Source organism: Neodiprion pinetum, chromosome 5 (genome assembly GCF_021155775.2).
Source record: "Neodiprion pinetum isolate iyNeoPine1 chromosome 5, iyNeoPine1.2, whole genome shotgun sequence".
NCBI lineage: Eukaryota > Metazoa > Arthropoda > Insecta > Hymenoptera > Diprionidae > Neodiprion > Neodiprion pinetum.
The window spans coordinates 25,700,287-25,723,143 of record NC_060236.1 but is presented as its reverse complement, the minus strand read 5'-3'; the positions used below and the strand labels follow the sequence as shown (position 1 = coordinate 25,723,143).

The 22,857-nt window shown below is 38.8% G+C and overlaps 7 protein-coding genes across 11 annotated transcripts; 4 read left to right on the top strand and 3 right to left on the bottom strand.

The window, feature by feature from the left end:
• Positions 1-64: 64 nt before the first annotated feature.
• Positions 65-2,390, top strand: icln (chloride nucleotide-sensitive channel icln). 3 transcript variants are annotated; one of them, XM_046628982.1, is made up of 6 exons: positions 65-344; positions 725-851; positions 1,180-1,325; positions 1,463-1,639; positions 1,838-1,948; positions 2,049-2,390. In XM_046628982.1, the coding sequence occupies exons 2-6, from the start codon at positions 733-735 to the stop codon at positions 2,135-2,137; spliced, it is 642 nt and encodes a 213-aa protein (XP_046484938.1). In that variant the 5' UTR covers positions 65-344; positions 725-732; the 3' UTR covers positions 2,138-2,390. The 3 variants fall into 3 exon arrangements, with proteins under 3 accessions (XP_046484938.1, XP_046484940.1, XP_046484939.1); XM_046628984.2 differs by having other exon boundaries at positions 66-344; positions 1,859-1,948; XM_046628983.2 differs by lacking the exon at positions 65-344 and adding an exon at positions 445-618.
• A 28-nt stretch (positions 2,391-2,418) lies between these two features.
• Upf2 (UPF2 regulator of nonsense mediated mRNA decay) lies at positions 2,419-6,741 on the bottom strand. Its single transcript, XM_046628938.2, has 2 exons — positions 6,564-6,741; positions 2,419-6,448 (listed from the first exon to the last, which is right to left on the bottom strand). The coding sequence occupies exon 2, from the start codon at positions 6,399-6,401 to the stop codon at positions 2,901-2,903; it is 3,501 nt and encodes a 1,166-aa protein (XP_046484894.1). The 5' UTR covers positions 6,402-6,448; positions 6,564-6,741; the 3' UTR covers positions 2,419-2,900.
• A 170-nt stretch (positions 6,742-6,911) lies between these two features.
• Positions 6,912-9,445, bottom strand: LOC124220295 (protein arginine methyltransferase NDUFAF7, mitochondrial). Of its 2 annotated transcripts, XM_046628966.2 has the most exons (6): positions 9,376-9,445; positions 9,056-9,279; positions 8,835-8,942; positions 7,996-8,259; positions 7,798-7,917; positions 6,912-7,538 (listed from the first exon to the last, which is right to left on the bottom strand). In XM_046628966.2, the coding sequence occupies exons 1-6, from the start codon at positions 9,389-9,391 to the stop codon at positions 7,029-7,031; spliced, it is 1,242 nt and encodes a 413-aa protein (XP_046484922.1). In that variant the 5' UTR covers positions 9,392-9,445; the 3' UTR covers positions 6,912-7,028. The 2 variants fall into 2 exon arrangements, with proteins under 2 accessions (XP_046484922.1, XP_046484921.1); XM_046628965.2 differs by having other exon boundaries at positions 9,056-9,421.
• Positions 9,446-9,711: 266 nt separating this feature from the next.
• On the top strand, positions 9,712-13,725 carry Ero1L (endoplasmic reticulum oxidoreductin-1-like protein). The gene is made up of 8 exons (XM_046628963.2): positions 9,712-9,853; positions 10,306-10,509; positions 10,593-10,750; positions 10,875-11,060; positions 11,148-11,191; positions 11,382-11,733; positions 11,807-12,100; positions 12,168-13,725. The coding sequence occupies exons 1-8, from the start codon at positions 9,743-9,745 to the stop codon at positions 12,217-12,219; spliced, it is 1,401 nt and encodes a 466-aa protein (XP_046484919.1). The 5' UTR covers positions 9,712-9,742; the 3' UTR covers positions 12,220-13,725.
• Positions 13,726-14,256: 531 nt separating this feature from the next.
• Positions 14,257-17,283, top strand: Cdc37 (cell division cycle protein 37). The gene is made up of 5 exons (XM_046626681.2): positions 14,257-14,476; positions 14,836-14,969; positions 15,101-15,548; positions 16,006-16,311; positions 16,535-17,283. The coding sequence occupies exons 1-5, from the start codon at positions 14,444-14,446 to the stop codon at positions 16,721-16,723; spliced, it is 1,110 nt and encodes a 369-aa protein (XP_046482637.1). The 5' UTR covers positions 14,257-14,443; the 3' UTR covers positions 16,724-17,283.
• Positions 17,284-17,719: 436 nt separating this feature from the next.
• On the top strand, positions 17,720-20,824 carry EMC6 (ER membrane protein complex subunit 6). The gene is made up of 5 exons (XM_046626086.2): positions 17,720-17,901; positions 18,144-18,304; positions 18,417-18,509; positions 18,948-18,967; positions 19,047-20,824. Exons 1-5 carry the CDS (start codon positions 17,862-17,864, stop codon positions 19,075-19,077), a joined length of 345 nt encoding a protein of 114 aa, XP_046482042.1. The 5' UTR covers positions 17,720-17,861; the 3' UTR covers positions 19,078-20,824.
• Positions 19,139-22,764, bottom strand: LOC124219021 (excitatory amino acid transporter 2). Of its 2 annotated transcripts, XM_046626083.2 has the most exons (10): positions 22,412-22,764; positions 21,981-22,066; positions 21,700-21,835; positions 21,380-21,578; positions 20,990-21,203; positions 20,626-20,916; positions 20,312-20,545; positions 20,042-20,236; positions 19,827-19,961; positions 19,139-19,666 (listed from the first exon to the last, which is right to left on the bottom strand). In XM_046626083.2, exons 2-10 carry the CDS (start codon positions 22,043-22,045, stop codon positions 19,459-19,461), a joined length of 1,677 nt encoding a protein of 558 aa, XP_046482039.1. In that variant the 5' UTR covers positions 22,046-22,066; positions 22,412-22,764; the 3' UTR covers positions 19,139-19,458. The 2 variants fall into 2 exon arrangements, with proteins under 2 accessions (XP_046482039.1, XP_068992234.1); XM_069136133.1 differs by having other exon boundaries at positions 21,981-22,762.
• Between the last annotated feature and the right edge of the window lie 93 nt (positions 22,765-22,857).

Here is a 22,857-nt window from a genome sequence, read left to right as displayed (position 1 = left end):
GTTGAGTGAGCGCGCTCAGCCAATCACGACGCAGACCGAGATATATACATAAGCTCCACGGGTATGCAGCGTAGCTAGAGGGTTGAGAAAACCCGGCGACGCAGTGTCAAAATCTCTATTGCGTTTTTGCGGGAGGGTAAAAAGTAGAGAGAAAGGCGGGACGGAGTCAAATCTTCTCCCTCGAGGGGTGCACCGGGTGTATGTACCAGGCCGAAAAACTGCAGTGAACGATCCGCGCTTCGAGCGCTTGCGATACTTTCCGTGATTCTTATTCTTCTCGATTAACGGCAAGAGATACTTGCGGAGGAAAGTACCGTACATACGTCAAGGGCAGGTAAAACGAGGTAAGATCGATCAGTTCGGTAATTATTACATTATTATCACGGACAGACTTGCATTCGTTGCGCGACGTGTTTGAATCTTGGACCGAGAAACGACAGGGTACCAAAGTACTGCATTCATTCGAGCGATACATATTTTCAAAAGAAAAATGTGGATTTAAGAGTTTTTGACTCAGAACCATTTTCCCGGCTGCCCACGACGAAAAGCAAATGCTCTTGATTCCGTAATTGCTGATCAGTCATACAGCTACGAATATCAATCAAGTCGCCCAAAGTTGTAGGTTTCCCTTCGACTCCTGAACTCTAACCTATAATAATTAACTTCTTCTAATTTACAATAATGATAACGTAGAATAGGTGTAATTTGTGGTGTTATTTTGCAGATTGTAAAATGGTCGTGCTGATCAATTTTCTACTGCCGCAAGAAGGTGTTAGACACGAAGAGCCTGACACTACGTTGTACATAAATGACAGAGAAGTTGGAAAGGGTACACTGTATGTGACAGAAAGGTAATATGCCGTTTTTATCGTACTGTTGACCTAGATTGGCAGTGATCTACACTAAATTTTATTCGTGTAATAATTTTAAGATTATATTATATTTTGGTGTAATACTGATTATAGAATTAGTATAGTCAGCGTAGAATCTCTACAGTACAAACTTTGAATTAATTTTTTGCAAATTAAAGTAGATGACACGATAAAAATAAGAGTATCGGTAGTGAAGAACACAACTCTCCCTTTATTTGATGTTTCAAACTAGTGGCTCGCAAGAGCAACGGTTAGAACCCATATGCAACATGGATTGGCTGTGTTATAAGTAATCTTACTTTCTCAGCCTACTATCATGGGTTAGTGGGACGACTGGTCAAGGATTTTCATTGGAATATCCTAATATATCGCTGCATGCTATATCAAGGGACCAACAACTACATCCTCACCAATACCTTTATGTCATGGTAGATGCAAAATTAGACCCTGCAGGTAAATGAAAAACGAGGATACTTTTTTCCCTTATACATGTGCTGTACTTGCGGTTGATGATTGAGGATTTTTTTGTATTTCTTAACTCAAATTTTGGACAAATATCTCTGTATGTCTGTGTCATGCTATATCAACAGATATGCAAGAATTGCTGCCTATAGATGCCCGATCTGAAGGCAACGATGAAGAGGACGACGACGATGAATCGGAAACTCCAATGACTGAAATGAGATTCGTTCCAGAAAATTCAAATAGCTTGGATGCCATGTTTCAAGCGATGAGCCAGTGCCAAGCACTCCACCCTGATCCTCAAGGTATCTAAATGGTCATGCCTCAAATTCATGACAATCCTTTTGACTTTACTTCAATTACTATTGTATTCTACCTTGGAGGTATAATGCACCTTTTTTTTTCACGCAAATTGACCAAATTTATTTATTTCTAACTCTGCTACAGAACCCTATAGATTTCAATTCCAAGTTATAAGTTACAGAAACAATTATAATGAATAGAAATGAACAAAAACTTCACAGCTGAAGAGGATATCTATGAGGATGCTGAGGACGATGTTTTCAAATGTTGGGAAGCTGAAACAGACGCTATGCCATACATATTGGCATCGGGTATGATTTCTCTCTGTTTTTGTTGAATGGTTAGATTGAATACAATTTGCTATCTAGATGCTGGCCCTGTAACCATTCAATTGGCATGGTAATTTTCCAGATGAAGCATATAATCAGAACGGTGCAGATACAGACGAAGCCATGGATATTGAAGCAGGCCAGTTTGAAGATGCTGAAGAAGACCCTTAGGTAGTTGGTGGTATTAAATTCTACTCTCTGCTGTCAACTAAGACGTGCGTCAATCGTCACTATATCTCTTTGTTCGTGCAGTTTATTTTCATGCGCGTTGTAGACATAATGCTATAAGCTTACCGAATCACAATACTCTGAAGTAAATTTCTGTCAGCTAAGACACAAAGCGCTCGAATTTATATTCATATTCATTTTGTACATGATAACTATTCCTATGGTAAAAAATATAGGTATATAAATATAGATATAATATTGCATTTGATTTTTGTCATTGCGCATTAACGCGATTAATGGGAATGAGATTTTAGACGGAGAAGTATACCTTGCGTAAAAATGACAATCTAAGATTATTGTAACTATCTATCGTGTGTCGGAAATGGTTGATGGAATATGTGATGTTAGGCATGCGAATTATTGTACGTAATTTTAACGTTGGAACGTTTATTTCTCAATTAACGGCGCATGCCGAGTTTACACGTATACCTATTGGTAATGGATGTGTAAAGCTGGGGTCGAAAGGTTTCAATCGAACGATCCCACTTGGAAACACATCCCCGTTTGAATTTGAGATCTGTAGAACAGCGTACATTATTTTGTATACTTAAACATTTGATGTACTCGCGTAACGTGTGTGTGTGTGTAACCACTTATGCATATAGCATAAAAATCATCACAGGTAGTATGGCTACCACAGGCATAAGAAACCGATATCAAGTGTTATCATTACAATATACCTTGCCGAGGTTACACTATTTCCTGCTCATCGAATTTTTTTGGGCCCAAAAATAAGATCAGCATCCGGCGCACCCTTTGGGTGATTGTACTTTTGTCGACGTTCTCTGTTCAGATTAACGGTAACAGGTCTAGTGCCTTGATTTATAGTCTCTTGATAATCCTCTTCCTCCTGTCTTTCGGTAATATTTAGTGTCAATCTCTTCACCCTCTCCTTTTCTTCTTTCTGTTCTTGTTCCCGATTCCTGAGATTCATAGCGAGTTCGGAAGACACAGGAACAGCAAGATTTTTATACTGCTGCTTATTACCTTTCCTAAGCATGAGTACAAAGTCCACAGTCGTATTGTCCGACGGTCCTTCACGTAATTGTTCATACGTCTTTTTTGTGCTCTTGACATGGAGTGGCACAGATATATCAACCTGTTGTGGCTTCACCGAGTCACGCATCCGGTCCTGGATATTGTCAGACACCATTTTGTCAAGGGCCGAAAGAAAGTCGTCATCTTCTGGGCAGCCAACCCGCCTTGGCGCCATTGGTAGCGCAGCATCTAATTCTGAGGGGTCCATAACAACCCCCTCACTCACGCCTGCCGATAGACTGAACTCCCCTTGAGTATTTTCCTGTGTACCATGATTACCTTCTCTGTAACCATCTGTTGCCCAGTCATCTTCCGACTGTGCTTCAGAATACTCTTCACTTTCATCGAAGTGCAGTTCTTCGAGTATACCTTTGGCATCTCCACTTCCGTTACCTGAAGCTATTGGCGTAGGTGTCGTCACTTCCTCATCGACCTCTGGTATAGCTCCCATTGCTTCAGATTCATTATTGCTGTCGGATGCGCGTGGTTCACCTGAATACTGTTCGTCCTCCTTTACTTCAATTCTGGCGAGACTTGGGTACAAGGTGTTGCGCAATTCATCTACAGCACAACGGGCCTCTTTGAAACCTTGGAACAGCTGCATCTTTGGCCTAAGCATTGTCAGTGTGTCACGATACATATAATCGACGCTGACTGGAAATGGATTTTCGACGGTCCATACAGGATCGCTACGCTTGAACCAGTAGTAATGCTGGAAGAATATTAGGAAATAATCCAGTTTCTTCTTACTAGAACCACCACTAAAGTATTGACCACATGTTTCCAGGAGCGTGCAGACCAAACGGATTCTGAACAAATGCTCAGGCGGATCAAGGAGCGTAGGTACTGTATGATCTGTAGAAACGCCGAAAGTTATGAGCAGGTAGAGAGTGCGGAAGATGTCACCGCTCTCGACTAGGCGATAATTGTATAATTCCCCGAGGTACTTGACCATTGCAATACGACGTTGGTTATACTTTGGCAAATTTACCTCCATGCACAGCCTTATGTCTTCCAGAACGCCATCTACAACGTAAGGGCCAACAGCCTCATAATGCGCCACCAAACCTGCTAGTAAACTACCAACGCACCTTATGTTCAGGTACTTTACATTATGGGCGGCTACAAGGCATTTAATAGCATACGTAGAAATATTGTCATCCTCCCAGTCCAGTTTTCTCATTAGTCTCAATACCTTGTCAGTATTTGCCTTGGACAGATCCTGGTAAAGTAGTTTTCTAATAAACTCGTGCATAGGTGGTCTTTCTTTTTTTGCAATACCGCCAGTCGACTCTGGTGGATTAACAAAGTAGTAAGCGTTCTCGATTATCGTTACGTAACGCGAATCCAAAGCAGTAACCGCCTTTTTTCGCATCATTTGTTCCAGGTAGATTTTTGTGCGTTGATGAGAGTCTGGGGAACAAAATAAGAACCTCCCGCACGTCTCTAATAGATTGCAAGCCATTTCAACATGGTGATGAGTGAAATCGTGCAATAGTACTTTAAGACAGTAAAGTGCCTCAATTTTTGAGTACAGTTTGAACTTAACAAGCTCACCGATGTAACGAACAACTTTTATTTTTGACTCAATGTTGATCTGGTCTTTCTTTCTAACGTGGTACTTAAAATCTTGCTTGAGCATTAGACAGAGGTCATTAGCGACGTCTGGCATAACTGGATAAAGGATGCCGGCAAGCCGTGAGTAGAAGGGCAGCAAATCTAGCCGAATTCTGGACACACCGAACAGGGCCTTAATGAGTTTCTTTCTATTGTGCTTCGTGTTTAAATTCATAAGGAAATCAACAGCTGCATTGTCAATCATTTCTCTATTAACACAATTGGGAAGGTGAGTCAGAAACGCGTCCAATAATATTTTGTTGCTGATATTCGTGACGTGTGTCTCTTCAACCTCTGCCTCTGGCTCTTCGGCAACTTTGTCTGTGTCCTCGAGTTCTTCCAGCGCCAATTCCTCGTCCAGAGCCTCTTCTGTTAGTTGATTTTCGTCAGGTTTAAGCACAGGTACTTCTTTTGAATAAGAACCAGGCAAAAATACGGTGAGGTCTGGGAATACTTCGTAAAATCTCTTAGTCTCCTCATCGCCCCACATATCTTCTGTTGTTGTGCCGCTATCCTCACCGTCACAGGTCATCTTGAAAGACTCTTCTGCTTCTGTTTTAACCTCCATGTCGACTGGCAGTTCAGGCATGCTTTCGTCTAATGTTTCTGAAAAGCTTTGCACGCCACTGAACAAACGCTCATAGGATACCTGCAGAGTTTCCAACTTTTCTTTCCTCTCTGAGCTCAATTCACCTCTGGTCTGCAGTATCTTTCGATTCTGTTTTTCGAATGCCTGAAGCTCTTTGTGTTCCTTGAGTAGATGTTTGCACAGAGAGTTGTAATAGTCCCGCAGTAGTGTTCGAACATTCTGCTGCTTGTCGGCAGACAGTAGTCTGCTTTTGGGCAAAGGCTCGCCTGGCCATAGCTCAGACAACTCTCTTATTTTTCTTGGTACCAGACCCGCATAGTCCTCACCACAGTGACGGCAAAAACTCAAAATTATCGTTACGTTGTTGTGGTCTTCTTTGTCCATATTAATGAGTACGGTGAGCACGCTGCCCAAAAGCGGAAGACCCTGCTTGTGCGTAAATATGCCAGCATTGACTAACTCAGCGTAAAATCTTAAATCTACCCTTAGCTTGCTAGGATTTGAAATCTTGTCACCGACTTTGAAACTCAATATCCTCTGCCAATTCTCAAAGAAATGAGCGCCAAATTCGGCATAATTCTGGTGCAGGTAACTGCAAACCTTCACAGCTGGCGCGACATCAGTCATTTTCAATTTAGCCTCTACAAGAGCTGTCGCCACTTCGCTTATATATTTCGTTAAATTCAAATTGCTCATATCTTTCAGGACGGTATCCAGCTGAGCCGTACAAAAGTTCTTGAGCTTTTTGACAAATGTAGTATTTTTCTTCAAGCTGGAATCCAGTTTGCTGAAATGCGAATCAGGCGGACGGGACACATTTAGGTTTGCTAATCGGATCTTTTCCTTTGTTGAGAAACGCTGTTCCGCCTCCCTGATATATTCCATCAGAAACTCCTTGTCCACCTCTGACACATCGGGTGATACTTTTTCCGCCTCTTGACTGTCATTTTGAATCTCTGACATCGCCACGGTCTCTTGTTGTCTTCCGGACAGAAGTGTTTTACGATGTTCTGTTTGTAACAAATCATTTATTGAATTTTAGTTAGAAGATAGAAAAGAGGTTAGGTTTGTTTGACAAGATTATAGTCTATAAGGAATTGACACAGTTCAGCTACAAGCCTGTACCTCGTTTTAACGACACTAAACTCCTGGTCGATCTTCAATCCATGGACTTTACAGCACTTTACAGTAAAATAAAATTATACACAACTACCCACCACGTCGTTGTTGACTCTGCGTTCTTGATTTGTTTTTATCAATTCTATGGTTAGATACGACCACAGACTTTTAAATACGACCAGGATACGACGCGCCATAGCGCATTTGTGCAATGTACTCCTTACGAAAAATAAAAGCTTCCGCCAGCGGCTCAACGATGGCGCTAAACGATAAAACTGCGCGCGTCAATTCAATCCTTGTAGACCAAAATATTCGAGATATTGTCGACGGAACATGAAATACAAGTTTTGCTCTCAGCGATGAAGTTTATTCTCATTTTCATGTACACGAAAAGAACGCTCCAAAGTACAAAATATTTACAGAAAATCTTGAGAGTAAACAATTTCTAACAATATATAATTTTCAACTATTCTACACCGGTGTGTGAATTGCTTGAAAACCTGCCACAGGCCACTTATTCAAATTATCTTTCAACACTGAGGGGAACAGAGACAAGAACTTGAAACAGTTTCCCATTTTGTCTTCGTCTGTAATCATACTGTATCCCGAAATTAATGCTTTTCTGGTACTGTCGTCGGATGCTTTCTTCAACAGCATAATCAGCCTGGTGTCGATACCAAGCTGTTTTAAAAAATGTCTCTGGGTGACGGGGCCAAATGATATCAGACGATTATTTTGACATGCTATTCTCCTCAGCAGTGAGAAGTCAACGTCTGCAGTCAAGTCAGCTGTTCCTGGATTCGTGAGTGGATCCTGCTGCTTGTGATTACGGAAAGCTCGAAACGTGTCTGTTCGATCTCCGTTATGACCGTAGTCAGCAATAAGCGCGAATCCTCCGTTTCCTATGAGAAAATTTGCAATATAATCTATAATTACGGCGGTTTGCGGGCTTGTTTCGATGTGATCCCTGCGTTCGTGTTCCTAAAAAAAATTGATGCATATAAATTAGTGACATAAATCATGTAATTTTACATGTATGGGTCATATGTGCTAGAATTCTCAACAACGGTTATATTTAAAATTGCGTATCTCATTTAGATGTTTCAAATTTGTAATAACTGTTTCACACATACTTATTCGGACAGCAAACAACAGACTCTAAACCTTATTCATCATCAAATGTAACTTATCTTCATTTGTTTTAGAAAGTTAGATATTTCCTACGCTCACTAATGCTTACAGAGATGTAAAACTTGGTATTCGGAGTAGCTGACCTAGACAAGACGTAGCGAAATTTTTCAGTCTCTTTCGACTCTGGATGGATGTCGATTAAAATTTCTCTCCATCCCTCGTTTGTTTTCTAAAAAAGGAAGGAGCAATGTTTTAAATTGGCAGCTAAGAAGCTGGAAATTCCATCTTCACGCTCAGATTAGTTCACCTGAAACTTATGTATGGGCATAGCGTCGAAAAATTCCTGTGCAATTATGATGCTGAAACCAGAAGGAACATCGTGGATGGTTCGATACCAGAACACTGTGACACCATCCTCTGTTGTGCCATGTTTGTAATAAGACTGACATTTGTCATTGCCAATTTCTTCATATGTTTTGCATAAATTCTTTGCTTGCAGGTCAGACAGTGTTGGGCTGACCTCTACCAAATGTAATGAAACTCTGGAGGATAATCCCAGTTTGTGGTAAACCTGAACGACAGAGACACCTATCTATCAGCAATACTACAAGAGAGAGGAAGGCCCTTGCTTCGCTATATGCTCAATAAAAGTGAGACCAGCTAATAAAATGCATGCAAGATAGTCAACAAGTCCATAGAACCGTGTAAGGAGTTTAATCAACATAGATAAAACAAATACCAGAAAGCATTAGGTTCAAAATTAAAGTTTAAAGATCAAATATAGACTGGTAAGTGAAGTTAGCATTGAAATATTTCTTATACTGTTCTAGTCAGCTGAAGAGCTGAAAATCTATGCATTTAACTTATTAGAAATTCATACAATCACTTGAAACTTATCATGCATAAACCATTACCACCAGATAGATTAAATACACGTTTGAGTTTTGATTCGTAACTCTTCAAGCCTACATACAGCATTTTGGATAAGTTTTGCAAATTTCAGGTAATTTGGTTGTCTGGCAGAGTGGGCAATATTTCGAAGTAAAAATTATAAGCCTCAAAGCTAATTTTTTTTTTTTTGGTTCTAGTGTATCTGAACTAAACGAACAAAGGTGAGCCTTGGACTAATGAGATCTTTTGACACACCCTGAGTATATCTTTTGATAAGGTTCCTCGTCCCGGACCTAATTCCACCAGCTGCACAGATTGGTTGCTTATTTTTCTCCATTCGTTTACAGACCAGACAGCAATCATCTATCGAAATGTCTAAGATTAATCAATACTGCATATCTAATAATAATAAAAACAACAATTGATGAAAGGGTTAGCGATGATCGTTTATTGCTTTTGTAGGCCATCAGGATTACCTCTCCAAATAGCTGGCTGATTTCTGGGGAAGTAGTGAAGTCACCTTCAGTGCCAAAAACGTCTTTATTCATGTAATATCCAGCACTTGGAGAGGTCAAAACTTCCCTCATATATTCAGCTATGGTTATGGGCCCGCCGGCCAATATTCGGGAGTAAAGATGCCTATATAAAATCGACTTCTCCTTTTGAGGATCATCCTTAGTACCGGTCGAAACGTAGCGACCTTTCAAAACAGATGCCAATTGATAGGTACGATCGGTAGTGCAATAACGGTCTACCAAGTGTCGTACTATTTTCGGGGAACCAATAAATTGCTTACACGACACCGGGAACATGTCACGCGGCTGCGATGCTGATATTTTTTTCTACGGGAAAAGTGAAACCTATCCCGGTACAACAAATTTACACCTCCCCGTTTCGATTTCAAAGAACGTTATCGTGCCCTACGCGCACCGCCTCACGTCGTTAACGAAACGTACACGTCTTGCGAACTTTCGAAGATTACGCGATTTCTCAGTATGTTGCACTACGTGATGTGCGGTTGAGGTTAGTCACGAGGAAATCCGACGTCGGTTAAGAAGGCATCACTTGCGACAATCGCGTTCAGTATTCAACCGTCGCAGATTCTTTGTAGATTCATTTCATTCTCATTGAACGTGTAGATAAATCAGTGTTGTGGCAGCACAATGTGGCTGTCAAATTCAGTGATCGTTATTTTGTTCTTATTCCCAACGTTCGGTGTCGACGCTAATTACTTCGGGACAAGCAATGATAACGATGACCAATGTTTCTGTAAGGTGAGATGATCATTCCAGGCATCGTCCTTGATCTTGACCTGACAAATATGTGACCTCGTTAACATAACCCCAAAACAACAGATGTCAACTGAACGAATTTCCAGAGTACTATCTCGATTACGCAATCAAAAAATAACAACAGTATTGTTTACGCAGCTTTTCACGCTACCAACGAGCGATCGATTCGACGTTTCAATTTCTTATTATTATTGTCTTCAATAGTTCCCGTTATTGTTGTTATTATTATGATCATTGTCATCCTTTGACGAGCATTATAGAGCATTAGAGGAACAAAATTACAATTATCGTCGTAATTTTGAAGTCCGTACAAACATTTCTTCACTTGCCTGTCTATAGTCCGTATGTTTGTTACCTCTGCTTTTGTACAGTATGATGAGAAAATTTGAAAACAGAGTCAGCATTATTTTATCTTGTTACCATTGCCTTGGTAGCTCAAAGGATCCATAGATGACTGTAGTTGCAGCGTGGATACAGTCGATCATTTCAATAATATGAAAATATATCCGAGGTTAAGGAGTCTATTGGTTAAGGATTACTTCAGATTTTACAAAGTCAACTTGAAACAAGAATGTCCTTTCTGGTCAGATGACAGCAGATGTGCGATACGCTACTGTCATGTAGAACCATGCCAAGATGTAAGTGTAGTAAATTATTCATTCAATTATGTATTTATCTGTTATGCATAAATATTTCAGTGTAATTGAGAATTTTTTTACAGGAAGATATACCAGCTGGACTGAAAGGAGATGTATCTAGGCATAATCATTACAACGAAAATCCAGCCGATAAGTACAGTGCTCCTAGACCGCTAGAAGACTGCGAAAGAAGTTCTCAAGACTATAACAAAGAGCTTGGATATTTAAACACGACGATTAGGTAAAGGGATAGTTATGATGAACCAATTCTTGCAAAATGTTAAAAATACCGCACTAACTCACAGTTTGATAACAGGTTTAGCTCAAATAATAGATGTACGGTTAATTACGTTATTTCGTTCTAGTGTAAAAAATTATGAGGAATTTGAAATGTGGCAAAAGCACGACGACGCTGTCGATAATTTCTGTGTGAGTGAAACAAGTCCTGGTGAATATGTTGATTTGTTGCTAAATCCTGAAAGGTATACAGGCTATAGGGGCCCCAGTGCTCATAGAATATGGAGAAGTATCTATATGGAAAATTGCTTCAGGTAATTATTTTTGAAATTTCTGAGTTTTTGAAACTTTTATCCTTACGTTTTTGGATGTATATTATAACAGCCATTAATTATTTCTAGGCCAGAGAAGTCTACTCGCAACTTTGTACAATCAAAAATGAACGGTAAATTTCATTGAGAAACCAGACATTTTTACATATCTTATCTCCACATCATCCTTTGGATAAGATTTTAAGATATTGACTCTGATGGACATAATTCATTGATTATTTTTCACGGAATGGGATGACCTTGTATTCTATTTGAGTTTATACACAAATTATATGAGTAACACCAAAATATTACATTTTACAGGAATGTGCTTAGAGAAGAGAGTCTTCTATAGAGTTGTATCAGGGTTACACTCGAGCATCAACATTCACCTGTGCTCCAAGTATTTATTGTCAGAAAAGGATAGTTTGGAAACTGTGTCAGCTGGTGCTCAATGGGGTCCAAATTTGTCGGAACTACAGAGGAGATTCTCTCCGGAAACAACTGGAGGCGAAGGACCAACTTGGCTGAAAAATTTGTATTTCATTTATCTGCTTGAATTAAGAGCATTGGCGAAGGCTGCGCCTTATTTATTGAGAGAAGAATATTATACTGGTAATGACGAGGATGATCGCGATACCAGATTGGCTGTTCATGATTTCTTGAATGTCGTAAGGTAAATACGCACATGTGTTTCGTTTTTGCTTATAACGAGCTCAATATTTTGATACATTTTAGAATATTTTCAGGTCATTTCCTGATCACTTCAACGAAAGTGTTATGTTCAATGGAGGAGCACAGGATAAAGCGTTGAAAGAAGAGTTTAGACAACATTTCAGAAATATATCAAGGATTATGGACTGCGTTGGTTGCGACAAGTGCAAACTCTGGGGAAAGTTGCAGATCCATGGATTGGGAACGGCATTGAAAATATTATTTTCTGGAAAGTTTGATAGATGGGAACCAACATTGGATGATATTACAAAGCAACAGTTTTATCTTGAGAGAAGTGAAATAGTTGCATTGATCAACGCTTTTGGAAGGTCGGTATGATATCTATTTTTGTTTTGAATCCAAAATTCAAGTCATTAAATATTGAATTATTTACAGGTTGTCTGACAGTGTTTTCGAACTGGAAATGTTCCGACAAATGATGAGATAGCACAATGATGACGTTGAGGAGTGAATATTTTTATTGGCTTTTTTTCAGACTTAAACATCACACGTAGGTTATATAATATTCATAATAATGTCGGTATAGCTTTGACTTATACATGTTAAGTACACATTACAGTCACAAAAAATACGTTAATTTGATCAGGTGTAACATTTGTTTCACACGGAGTGGCATTCCTGTAGTCAACGTTCATAGAGTTCAATTTCGTTATAACGCTTTTTAAGTAAATATATCTCGAATTCGTTGCAAGCGAGAAAATGCGATATGCGGGTGTAAAAAGTAGAGTTTAAGAAATTTACCAACGGTAATGACACGCACAATTCGAATCGTATTTGAGACTGTTGTAGCTTGAAAGCTCCGGTGGTTTTTGATTTTACAGAAAATTACGATCCAGAACGCGAAACGTTGGATGCGAGAGAGTTATAATAATTTAATGACGAGAAATCTTATCTCTACAAATTGAATCAATTGAAGCTCTCTGCAATATTTTTATGATTATTCCTAAGTTCCGTTTCTTTTACCAATGAAAGTGTTTGGGGAAATAAACATCACTATTCAGAAGTAGGAACAAAAGAGATATAGGTCCTGTAATAAGTTGAATGGGTAACGGGAAACGTCAGACATGAGCATTCTATTTCTTATGTTACTGTTTCACTGACAATGAATGAAAGCATGATGTATCTGTAAAATAATCTATCTCTACTGTCTGTGATACATACTTTCCTCCAGTGGGTATAATAGGCGTAATGATTATCGGTGTATTATACAATGTATATTCTTACCGTTTATAACTATCCAATTTCCAAATAGTAGGCTCAACGCATATATCTTTTCTTTCGCTCGGAAAAGTTATTATTCATAATGAATGATTTATTCCATGAACAGTATATGTAGTATAATTGTAATATCAAAGCCCGATCTGATCTCTGAACAAATATGAAACATTCTGTGAAGGCAGGAAAATGGCTGATATAGCTACATCAATGACTATCAATATTACATGCATATTATGGAACAGACAATGTGAAAAGGTGGCTCTTAAAATTATAAAATTCCATATTTTAACCAACCTAGTTTCAACGGAATTTCATAATTAAGACTATAAGTTACAACGATATATCTCTGTATATTTCAAAACATTGATAAGTCGAGAATTTTTATTGTTGTATACATATTATACAATACAATATTTGAACGAAACTTAAAGAATTTGTACCAATCTATTATGAGCACAGTTCATTTATTAACGCTATGGTGCAGTCGTTTATTATTTGGTATACACATATTTTTAAGAATTTATGCAAGACGTTTACAATAATTTAGTAAACCTTTCTGCCTGCGTTATGCTTCAAGAGTAGGTGGAAACTTTGGCATTGCATATTGTTATATATATTATAGTCGAACAAAGTGAAATATTTATTGCAATTTAAAATTATGTAAATAATTTATAATGAAAAAATATTGAAACAATATAACATTATTTATGATCAATGTATGCTTCAACCTTCTGTTTATTTACGTATTTTTAGTCATTAGGAAATTCAGTTTTTCTTCTCTTTATCAATTACGTATCTGTATCAAAATCGGATGTTTTCTCGTACTTTTGTGAGTACTCGACTACTACTCGGTGGAACCTATAAACATTACAAAAGAATTCTGTGGTCCGAAACCCCCACCATCGCATTAAGCGTTCCAGTATCATTATATTTCAGTCTATCGTGATTTCAGTGATCTTATGTTATCTCTATCATTGACTGAAGATTATATATCCTCAGTCAACAATCTCTATGAAGGCTAGAGGTAAGAAGTGTTTCATGTGGATTGTCAATTAAAAAAGTGTCCACCAAAAAGCGACAAATAGTGTTCAACAAGTAATCAGAATGGCGTAAATAAGCAATCAGAGTCAATCTGATGAGCGCTTTTTTTTTTAAATGTGAATCTTTTCCTATAGCAGCGCTATCTTGATTGTACTCTATTTCGTGGATACTTTGCTATACGTATCCGACGGAGGCCGCTCGCGTCGCGTGATCTACCTGGAATGTTTGGCATTGTGCATTGGCATTTTGCTTGCACGCTTAGTTCCGGAGGCTGTGCAAGTAGCAGTTACCAGCGTTTACCAGAAACCGGTATCACCTGACAATTGTCAAATTTCCTAACCAACAGTACGAGGCAGAAGACCTGTTCCGCACCACTCCTGTACAACACAACAATGGTCGATTACAGCAAGTGGAAAAACATAGAGGTGAGTCCTATCGTAATTCAGAGGCTCCAGTAGACGAGGCCGAGCGGACAAGAGAATCTTGGAAGGTTCGAGAAACCGCAGATGCGAATCTGAATCTTAGATAAACGCGATGTTTGCCAATATCGGTTTATTGAGTTAGGAATTTTCCATCGCGCAATTCTTATCGAAGCACAAAATTCAAGCCCTTTCACCAGTTTCCTAGCCTTGAATTTGACAATTAAATGATATTTATACTTCTTGCGTGTACATGAATTAGATTATAAGTAAATTTTTTGTTGAATGAACAAAAAGTGAATTATAAAATTATTTTGCCGAGCTTTGTTCGTTATACCTACTTATAATTCTTTCGTATTTCTTAGATATCTGATGACGAAGATGACACCCATCCCAATATCGATACTCCGTCACTGTTTAGGTGGCGGCATCAGGCTAGATTGGAAAGGATGCAGGAACAAAGAGCAGAACAGGAGAAGCATGAAAGAGAAAAAGAGGAGTAAGACAGTTTCCTGCTAATAAGACTTGTCAAATTACATAGAATGGTTTGATTTGTCCATTCCTGTTGAAAATTTAGGCATGTTTAAAGGTGTATGAAAAATATTGTGAAAAATGATACACGTGTTGCAGAATTGCGCGAAAGTTGAAAGAGGCGGAGGAAAAGTTGAGCAAGGTAGAAAAGGGTGAGGAAAAGGACCAGCAAGACCTGACATCTGTTAAAAAGGCATTGGAAGAGCTTAAAATGAAAGAGTCTGAGATATTGCACAAGGAAGAAGAATTAAAGAAGAAGGAAAAGTTACAACCTTGGAATGTGGATACAATTGCCCAACCAGGTTTTACAAAGACGGTAATAAATACAAAGCCAGCTAGAAAGGAAGATGAGAGTAACTTGCCAGATGAAGAGAAAGAGAACAGGATGAAGCAGTTTGTTAAGCGTAATGAAAAAACTTTGAAGGAATTTGGTATGCTGCGGAGGTATGACGATAGTAAGAAATATCTCCAGGACCACCCAGATTTGGTTTGCGAAAATACGGCGAATTACTTGGTCATTTGGTGTATCAACTTGGAAATGGAAGAGGTTTGTATACACAAAAAATGTCGATTTATAACAAATTCTTGTATCTTAAATTTGTAGACTGTTTCAAATTCTTTAAATCGCATAGTTATTCACGATGGCCAAAAATGAAACATTCTATAGAATTTATTTTACCTTATGATTAGTACAGTTAAAGAAAGAAAATGAAGAAATGATAATATGCCAATATAGATGTCACGTTACCATTTGAGTAGAAAGTTAATCCATTATCCACAAGTCAAAATACTCGTAGAGTCCCATACAGTCAAATCGGAAAAAACACAAGTTTGTGCTATGACTGTATCGTTATTAGCGATTTTGTCAATTTTTCTCCTGAAATACACGTGTGAGGTGAAATTCTCAGGATCTTTTCCTCATTTGTTTTCTGGCTTATAAAAACTAAAATCGCTGCTTCTTGTTTGTGAACTTATTACCCACGAATTTATTCCTATTGTTGCAGAAACACGACCTAATGGAGCATGTAGCTCACCAGTGCATTTGCATGCAGTATATTCTTGAACTCTCCAAGCAGCTAGATGTCGACCCACGTGCCTGTGTCGGATCTTTCTTCAGTCGTATACAAATCGCTGAGGTTGAATATAAAAATTCCTTTGATGACGAACTGAAGTCCTTTAAGGAAAGGATTCGCAAGAGAGCGGCAGAAAAAGTAGCTGAGGCACTAAAAGAAGCCGAAGAGGAAGAACGAAAGAGTCGCCTTGGTCCTGGAGGTCTAGATCCGGTCCAAGTGTTTCAAGAACTTCCTGAGGTTGGTGTTTAAACTGCATATCTACCCCGTGTTTGAAACCTCCCCTACTTGTTTATCTACTACTTATTGCTGATTGCTGACTGGTCTCAATTATCTTCTCCCCTACCTGTTTATCTACTAATTATTCTTATGTGCTGACTGTTGTTCGCAATTTTCTCTTACAAAGTTACTGTTTGTATAATCAGCTCTCAGGATCTTGCTGAGCTCTCACTCTGTATTTCAGGCCTTACAAAAGTGCTTTGAGGCACAGGATATACCGTTGTTGCAACAGACGATAGCATCAATGCCAGAAGAGGAAGCAAGGTACCACATGAAACGATGCATCGATAGCGGACTATGGGTCCCAGATGCAAAGGCTGCTAAAGAACAACAGGAAGAAGAAGAAGCCATCGGAACTCCAGACCCTGAATAATAATATTTAGCACAAATTGACGAAAAATTATTACTCGAATTATTTTTCGTTCAATACAACATGCACTTATACTCAATTGTAATGTATTACATAACTGGGTATTACTTATGTTGCTGTTTTGTCGAAGAACTGATCATTCGTTGCAGAAGAATAATAATCATATTGGTCATGTTGACTAAATGTCAGTCAGATCATATAAAAAGAGTCTTTGAGATTATTGTTCTGATTTATTGAAAGAACTGACAATACAGTGGTGTTACGTCAAATTCAAGACGAAAAGTAAACTAGACATTCTCCATTGCGTATAATGTCTTTTTGCTGTAAAACTGCCGTTTTTTTTTATCCTTACAAGTGAAAAAAAAATGATTATTATGATTATTGTCATTGTTGTTGTTAATGTTGCTACCGCTATAGCTGCTACATATTACATTCATCGTCGACGCTTCAACGATTCACAATTTCAAGAACAATATGACTGACAGGGGAGATTTCAGTGTCAAATTCTACTCTGTATAAAATTAGAAAATAATAAACCGTGTAAATACGTGCCGATTCTTGAAGTGCAACATCTTATCCTTTAATGAATACTTAGATTTAAAATATACAATAGTGGCCTATCAATTGAACTGAAAAAACTTACAAATTAATTGACAAAATTTTGACCATTTGTCAAGGAAACTACTTTTTAACCAATCAGCGAGCCTAAAATCACTGGTTCGTGGGATAAAAAAAATTCTGAGTAGCCATCACTGCCCAGTGGTTCTGATAGAGTAAAACCACGGTCTTACAGACAGTCTGGGCACTCCGGCTGTAAAATCGTGCTCGAAAATGAAGCCGATATTGTGAATTTTCGCCGCTAGCGCTAGTGAAGGAGAGGCCTACTTAGTACGCATACACCGGCCTCGGAGATTGCAGCGCTCCGTTCTTTGGTGCACAAATTGAGAAACACAGGCTCAAGACGGTCACGCTGCGTTATATAGGAAGGGGCTTGGAGTACCTGCTATAAGACCGCGAGTAAAACATTAAAGGAGACGCGTGCGTGTGTGGTGTTACGTGTGTATGCCTGTGTGTTGGGGTTAAGCGTCGAAGTGAATTGTAAATTTTTTCTTTTCAAACCGCAATTTAAGGAAGCCTTATCATGTCTACGAAAGTAAGAACAAAGCAAGAGAAAACCGGCGGTAAGTGTTCCACGTCCTTACAATGAACAATCAGACCATTGAAATGCGAGGACTAACGAAATACATAGATTATGTATGTAGGTTATGTTTGTTTTTTGCCACATACTGTTTCATGTCATGATCTGTCATAGCGGAACTTATGTGACAACTTGATACAATTTGTTCAAATCATTACATTATGTTCAACATATTTTGCAATAATACTGTCACGTGATAGTTACTGTGACAAATCTTTATTTCAGAGGTGGTCGCTTACAGTGAGGGAGCGGTTAGAAATAATTCAGCTGTCGTCGAATACTGCAGGATATCCATGGCTGCGTTATCTGGAAGTACGGCTGGACTCTTGGGTCTGACTGGACTCTATGGTTTTGGATTTTATATATTCGCTGTAGTTGGGTTATGGGTAAGATACAGTCGCTCTTATTGAATCCCTTTGAACCTTGTACTCGCCGCCGTATTTACAATGTATTCATAAATCTGTTTAACACCGTGTGTTTTTACGTTTATTTTCACAGGCGCTGCTTATGATGAAAACTGGTGGGCAATGGAAAAAGTATTTCATAAGTAGACAAAGTTTGCTAACAAATGGATTTTTTGGTGGGCTATTTGTATCCTTTACACTATGTGACTCACAGAGCTGGTCGCAAGTCGTATTTACTTGCATTCCATATTTTTTTTTTAATTCAAAATTTTAGGTATTCTTTGAAATTTCATTTAAATTATGCACTGTATAATTCAATGAGTAAGTGGGATGAATCTCATGTTACTTCAGATAATTGTAAAAACTGTACGTGTTTGTAAATTTTCTTCATTTTATTCCATACTTTGCAGCTCATGAATTTGATAGAAATTTAGAGTATAGTATAACAATCGGCCTATTAAGATATAGACTATCCAATTTTCTCATATTATCGGAGAGAATCTTTCTGAGAGTCGTCACTTGCTGCCAGCCCTGATATTATAAATTTTCATAATTTGATGTCAATACCATCAATCAATTGTAATTAGTTTCCTTAATATAGCTGGTTCAACTGTTGCTGTTACAGACGTACGTGTTGTTCTGGACGTATCCTTTTAAGTTAAATCATTCCAGTAACTCATACGAGTATTAAATTGGTAATACGATTCTTAACTACATAATGTAGATTCCTTTTCGGCATGGTGCATGTCTACTGAGGGTAGGGAATACTCAGTATTTGAAACTTGCTGAAATTCACAAATGTGCAACAAATTGCAATTATTATTTATAATAAGTGTAATTTTTTATTGTAAATGTTTTCACATTTAAATGTATTTACACCATTACTCTTCACCTACTTAGTACTGGTGTCGCTTACACCTGAGTATCAAGTATACGACGAACTTAATGTTAACACAATTAGAAATTCTTGATGCTCATGTGAATTTTGTACAGGGTGCATGCAATAAACCAAAGTACTATGCGAAATCTTTGATTTTGGAAGATAATTAATTAGGGAAGTTAAAGATCTCGTTATTTGTTTCTATAATACTATATACTCGAAAGAGAATTTTATCACTAATGTAATATTGATTAATTTACATATGGATCTCCACACTTCCTGCAGAATCGAGGAGTAAACCTTTGGAGGAAAAAATTTCTTCGGTTCCCGGAGCAATCCCAGTTTCAAGGTTGTCCAATTTTCTCTCCACATCCATTTTCTCCAGTTCCGTCTTACTGAGATGGTAAACGATTCCTGCACCATAACCATCACCCAGGACATTGATGGATGTCCTTATTCGATCCCTTTAATTGCAATAACAGAGAGTGATATGAATATTGCTTTGAACCCTGTTATATCACAGGGTGGCCACCCGTCTGGAAAACCGGGAAATGTCAGGGAATTCCGTGAGCAGAATTGAGTGGCCACCCTGTATCAGTTTATTTTTCTAGACTTTGGACTTACAGTATCCAGTCGACGGTAAAAAGCAGAGATACGTCATCGGTTGGTAGCCCGAGGGCTGTAAGGACGAGGAGCATTGTTATCAAGGCAGAACTGGGTATACTCGCAGCACCAACACTTGCTAAAGTTGCCGTTATGCTGGAAATTTTCACAAGATTGGTCACACGTCAGTCAGTGAATAAAAATACACTTATAAATGAATTAAATTTCCAACGCACCTCACTGTGATTATTTCCCCCATACCTAATGGGATGCCATTCATTTGTGCGATGAATATCGCGGCCACAGCTTCGTACAGTGCCGTGCCATCCATGTTGACAGTGGCGCCTACAGATACCACGAACCGAGTGACTCTTGGATCAATTTTGTTGTTTTCCTCCAGACAGCGAAACGTCACAGGCAGTGTTGCTGCGCTGTGAAAACAAAGACCGCAGATAATTATGCAGAATAAGTACAGGCGCAGTGTAAAGTGAGGTCTTATTCTATACCTGGATGCTGTTCCAAGTGCTGTGACCCACGCTTGCATCATACCCCGGAAGAACACAGCTGGATTGGAGCGTGTAAACAACCAAAATATCAGTGGAAGTGTGACTACTGCATGTATTATCAGAGCCACGATAACTGTGGCCATGTAGAGACCGAGCATCTCTGCTGTTGCTGATAAATTCTCTATCGACATGATTTTCCCAGCTATGAGACACGCGATACCGAATGGCGAGTACCTGCCACATCATAATAATTTACACTATTCTTAATTGGTAAATCTACAGTAACTATCAGCAGTTTGATACACCTGTCTCACCACATAACAGCCCCCACTAGTTTCATTGTTATCTCATTGAGAACAACAAAGAAATCTACCATTAGCCGACCCTTAGCTCCCATCTGACCAGCGAGAAGCCCAAATGCAAGGCAGAACATTATCATTCCCATAACGTTAGTACCATCCCTGTACACCAATGTTGGCTTGAATACGCGATTCTTGCCAAAATTCTTTTCTAGATGCGGATCAAAAATCATGGGACTTTCTTCTTTGTAAATTGTCTGCGCTTGTTGGAAGCAAGCTTGTATGAGGTTCTCCGGCACCATATTCCTACATTTTTATATTTAGCAAATGTGATTACAGATGTTGACTTACATATTGTCAATTTAATGATGTTATTTACCTCAATATATCCAATATAGCATCCAGGGTTGATATTTTAGTCACGACATTAGCCTCTAGCTTTGGAATACTGGTTCTGATGCTGGGATCGCCTGGATTTATCATCAGGACCATTACTATGCCAACAATTGTGGCCAGGAAAGTCGTACCCATGTAATAGGATAGCACTCTAAAACCCATTCGTCCAGAACTCTTGGAATCGAGTTGGGCCATACCTACAGGATAATGATTACCAAGTACCTATGCATGTGTGTTCTGTTATCCATTGAGTTGAAAATATTTTAAAAGACTATCTGAGAGCATGATTTGTGCAAGTGAAAATTATCAAGAGTCGTAGTAAAATTGGTGTTTTGTTTGAAAACGAAAATTATATTTACGATGTATCTGTTACCAGCTATCAGCGACGATACTATCAATGGCAAAATGAACATCTTCAGAAGTCTCATCAAAATCTCTCCTGGAAAACTAACAATCATTATAGACGGCGGTGAAAAATTAGCCAAGCGGCCGAGAAATCCGAATGCAAGGCCGAACAGGATTCCAGCAATGGTAAGGACCAGGAGCATGTTTTTGCTAGTCCATTCCACTACCTGCGTAATTGAAAAAAAGAGGTAAAGAAGACTCAAACATGCACTGCAAGTTGTCGGACTATCATTGAAATAATAAATTTTTTGCCTCGTCTCATAGATGGTGCAGAATATCAGTACTTACCACTTGCAACCTGTCGAGAGGTCCTCGTCCGGATTCACGTCGATCATTGCCACCACTGTCCGTGTCGTCGCAGTAATTATTTTGTAAATCGTCCTCGGTGCTCTTCGTCTGTACTTCGATGTCTCTAACATGGGGTCTAAAATCACGTAATAGTTACACACGGTATGTATATACAATGCATAAAAGTCGTCTTGAAGAAAGAAGAGACTATGCAGAATAGTAAATATACGAATTGATTTCCTGCAATTAGACTGAGGTAAAGATATTTTTGTGTCACTTACACAGTCTTATTCTCTGCGTTATCATTTTTTGGGTCACCGTTGTTCTCTGTTTCCACAGATGTCATGACAGCGTAGTTTTAAACCTGCTTTAATTCGATGGTTTAACGAGATTTGGAAATCATTGTTACTAATTCTGTGATGACAAATATTGCTGGGACGAACATTTCGGCTCTTCTTCAATCGGTAAAAACTTATCATAAATTCTGAGCCAAAGAACACAAACTTCAAACTACAGCAGTATAACAATAATCTTTTGAAGTGGCGAACAGTACGCTCAAATGATCGGAGAACAAGAAATAGTCGCTACTGGTTACCCACGCAAGTTGAACCAGTTCTTCCATGAGCTGGATATTAATTTTATTTGCAACGCAAATGGGTTACTCGACACTTTGATTGGCAGTCAAGTACTTTAACTCAAAGGCAAAAAATACCTGGTGGTCGTACAGAACAATCAGGTCTTGGTAATTTGGAATGGTATTAAATTCTTCTCCACTTATGTTCTGCATGCAGAACTGTTACCCAAACTAGAGCACAATCCTTGTTACTAACATCTAGAATTTCTTCGCACTGTTTAAGTTTATCACTGACTGAATAATGCACTCCCCAACCAGGGTCTGATTATAGTAGGAGAAGAGCCGGTGGTTGGACTGGGTAAGGGGAATTCATACACCAGATAAACGACGGGAATCACTGCAGGAAGTCGGTGCTCATCGCGAAGAGTTCCCGGCCACCTGCTATCCCTCTTTTCCCTGCCGGACGAGGTATTCGCAGTCTTCACCAAAGCTGCACTGTAATAAGCTTCGGTCTCTCAGGAATTCGTTTTGCGGATATAAATACGCATCGGCTTATCACCTGCCTTTTCAGGAATGGTCTAAAA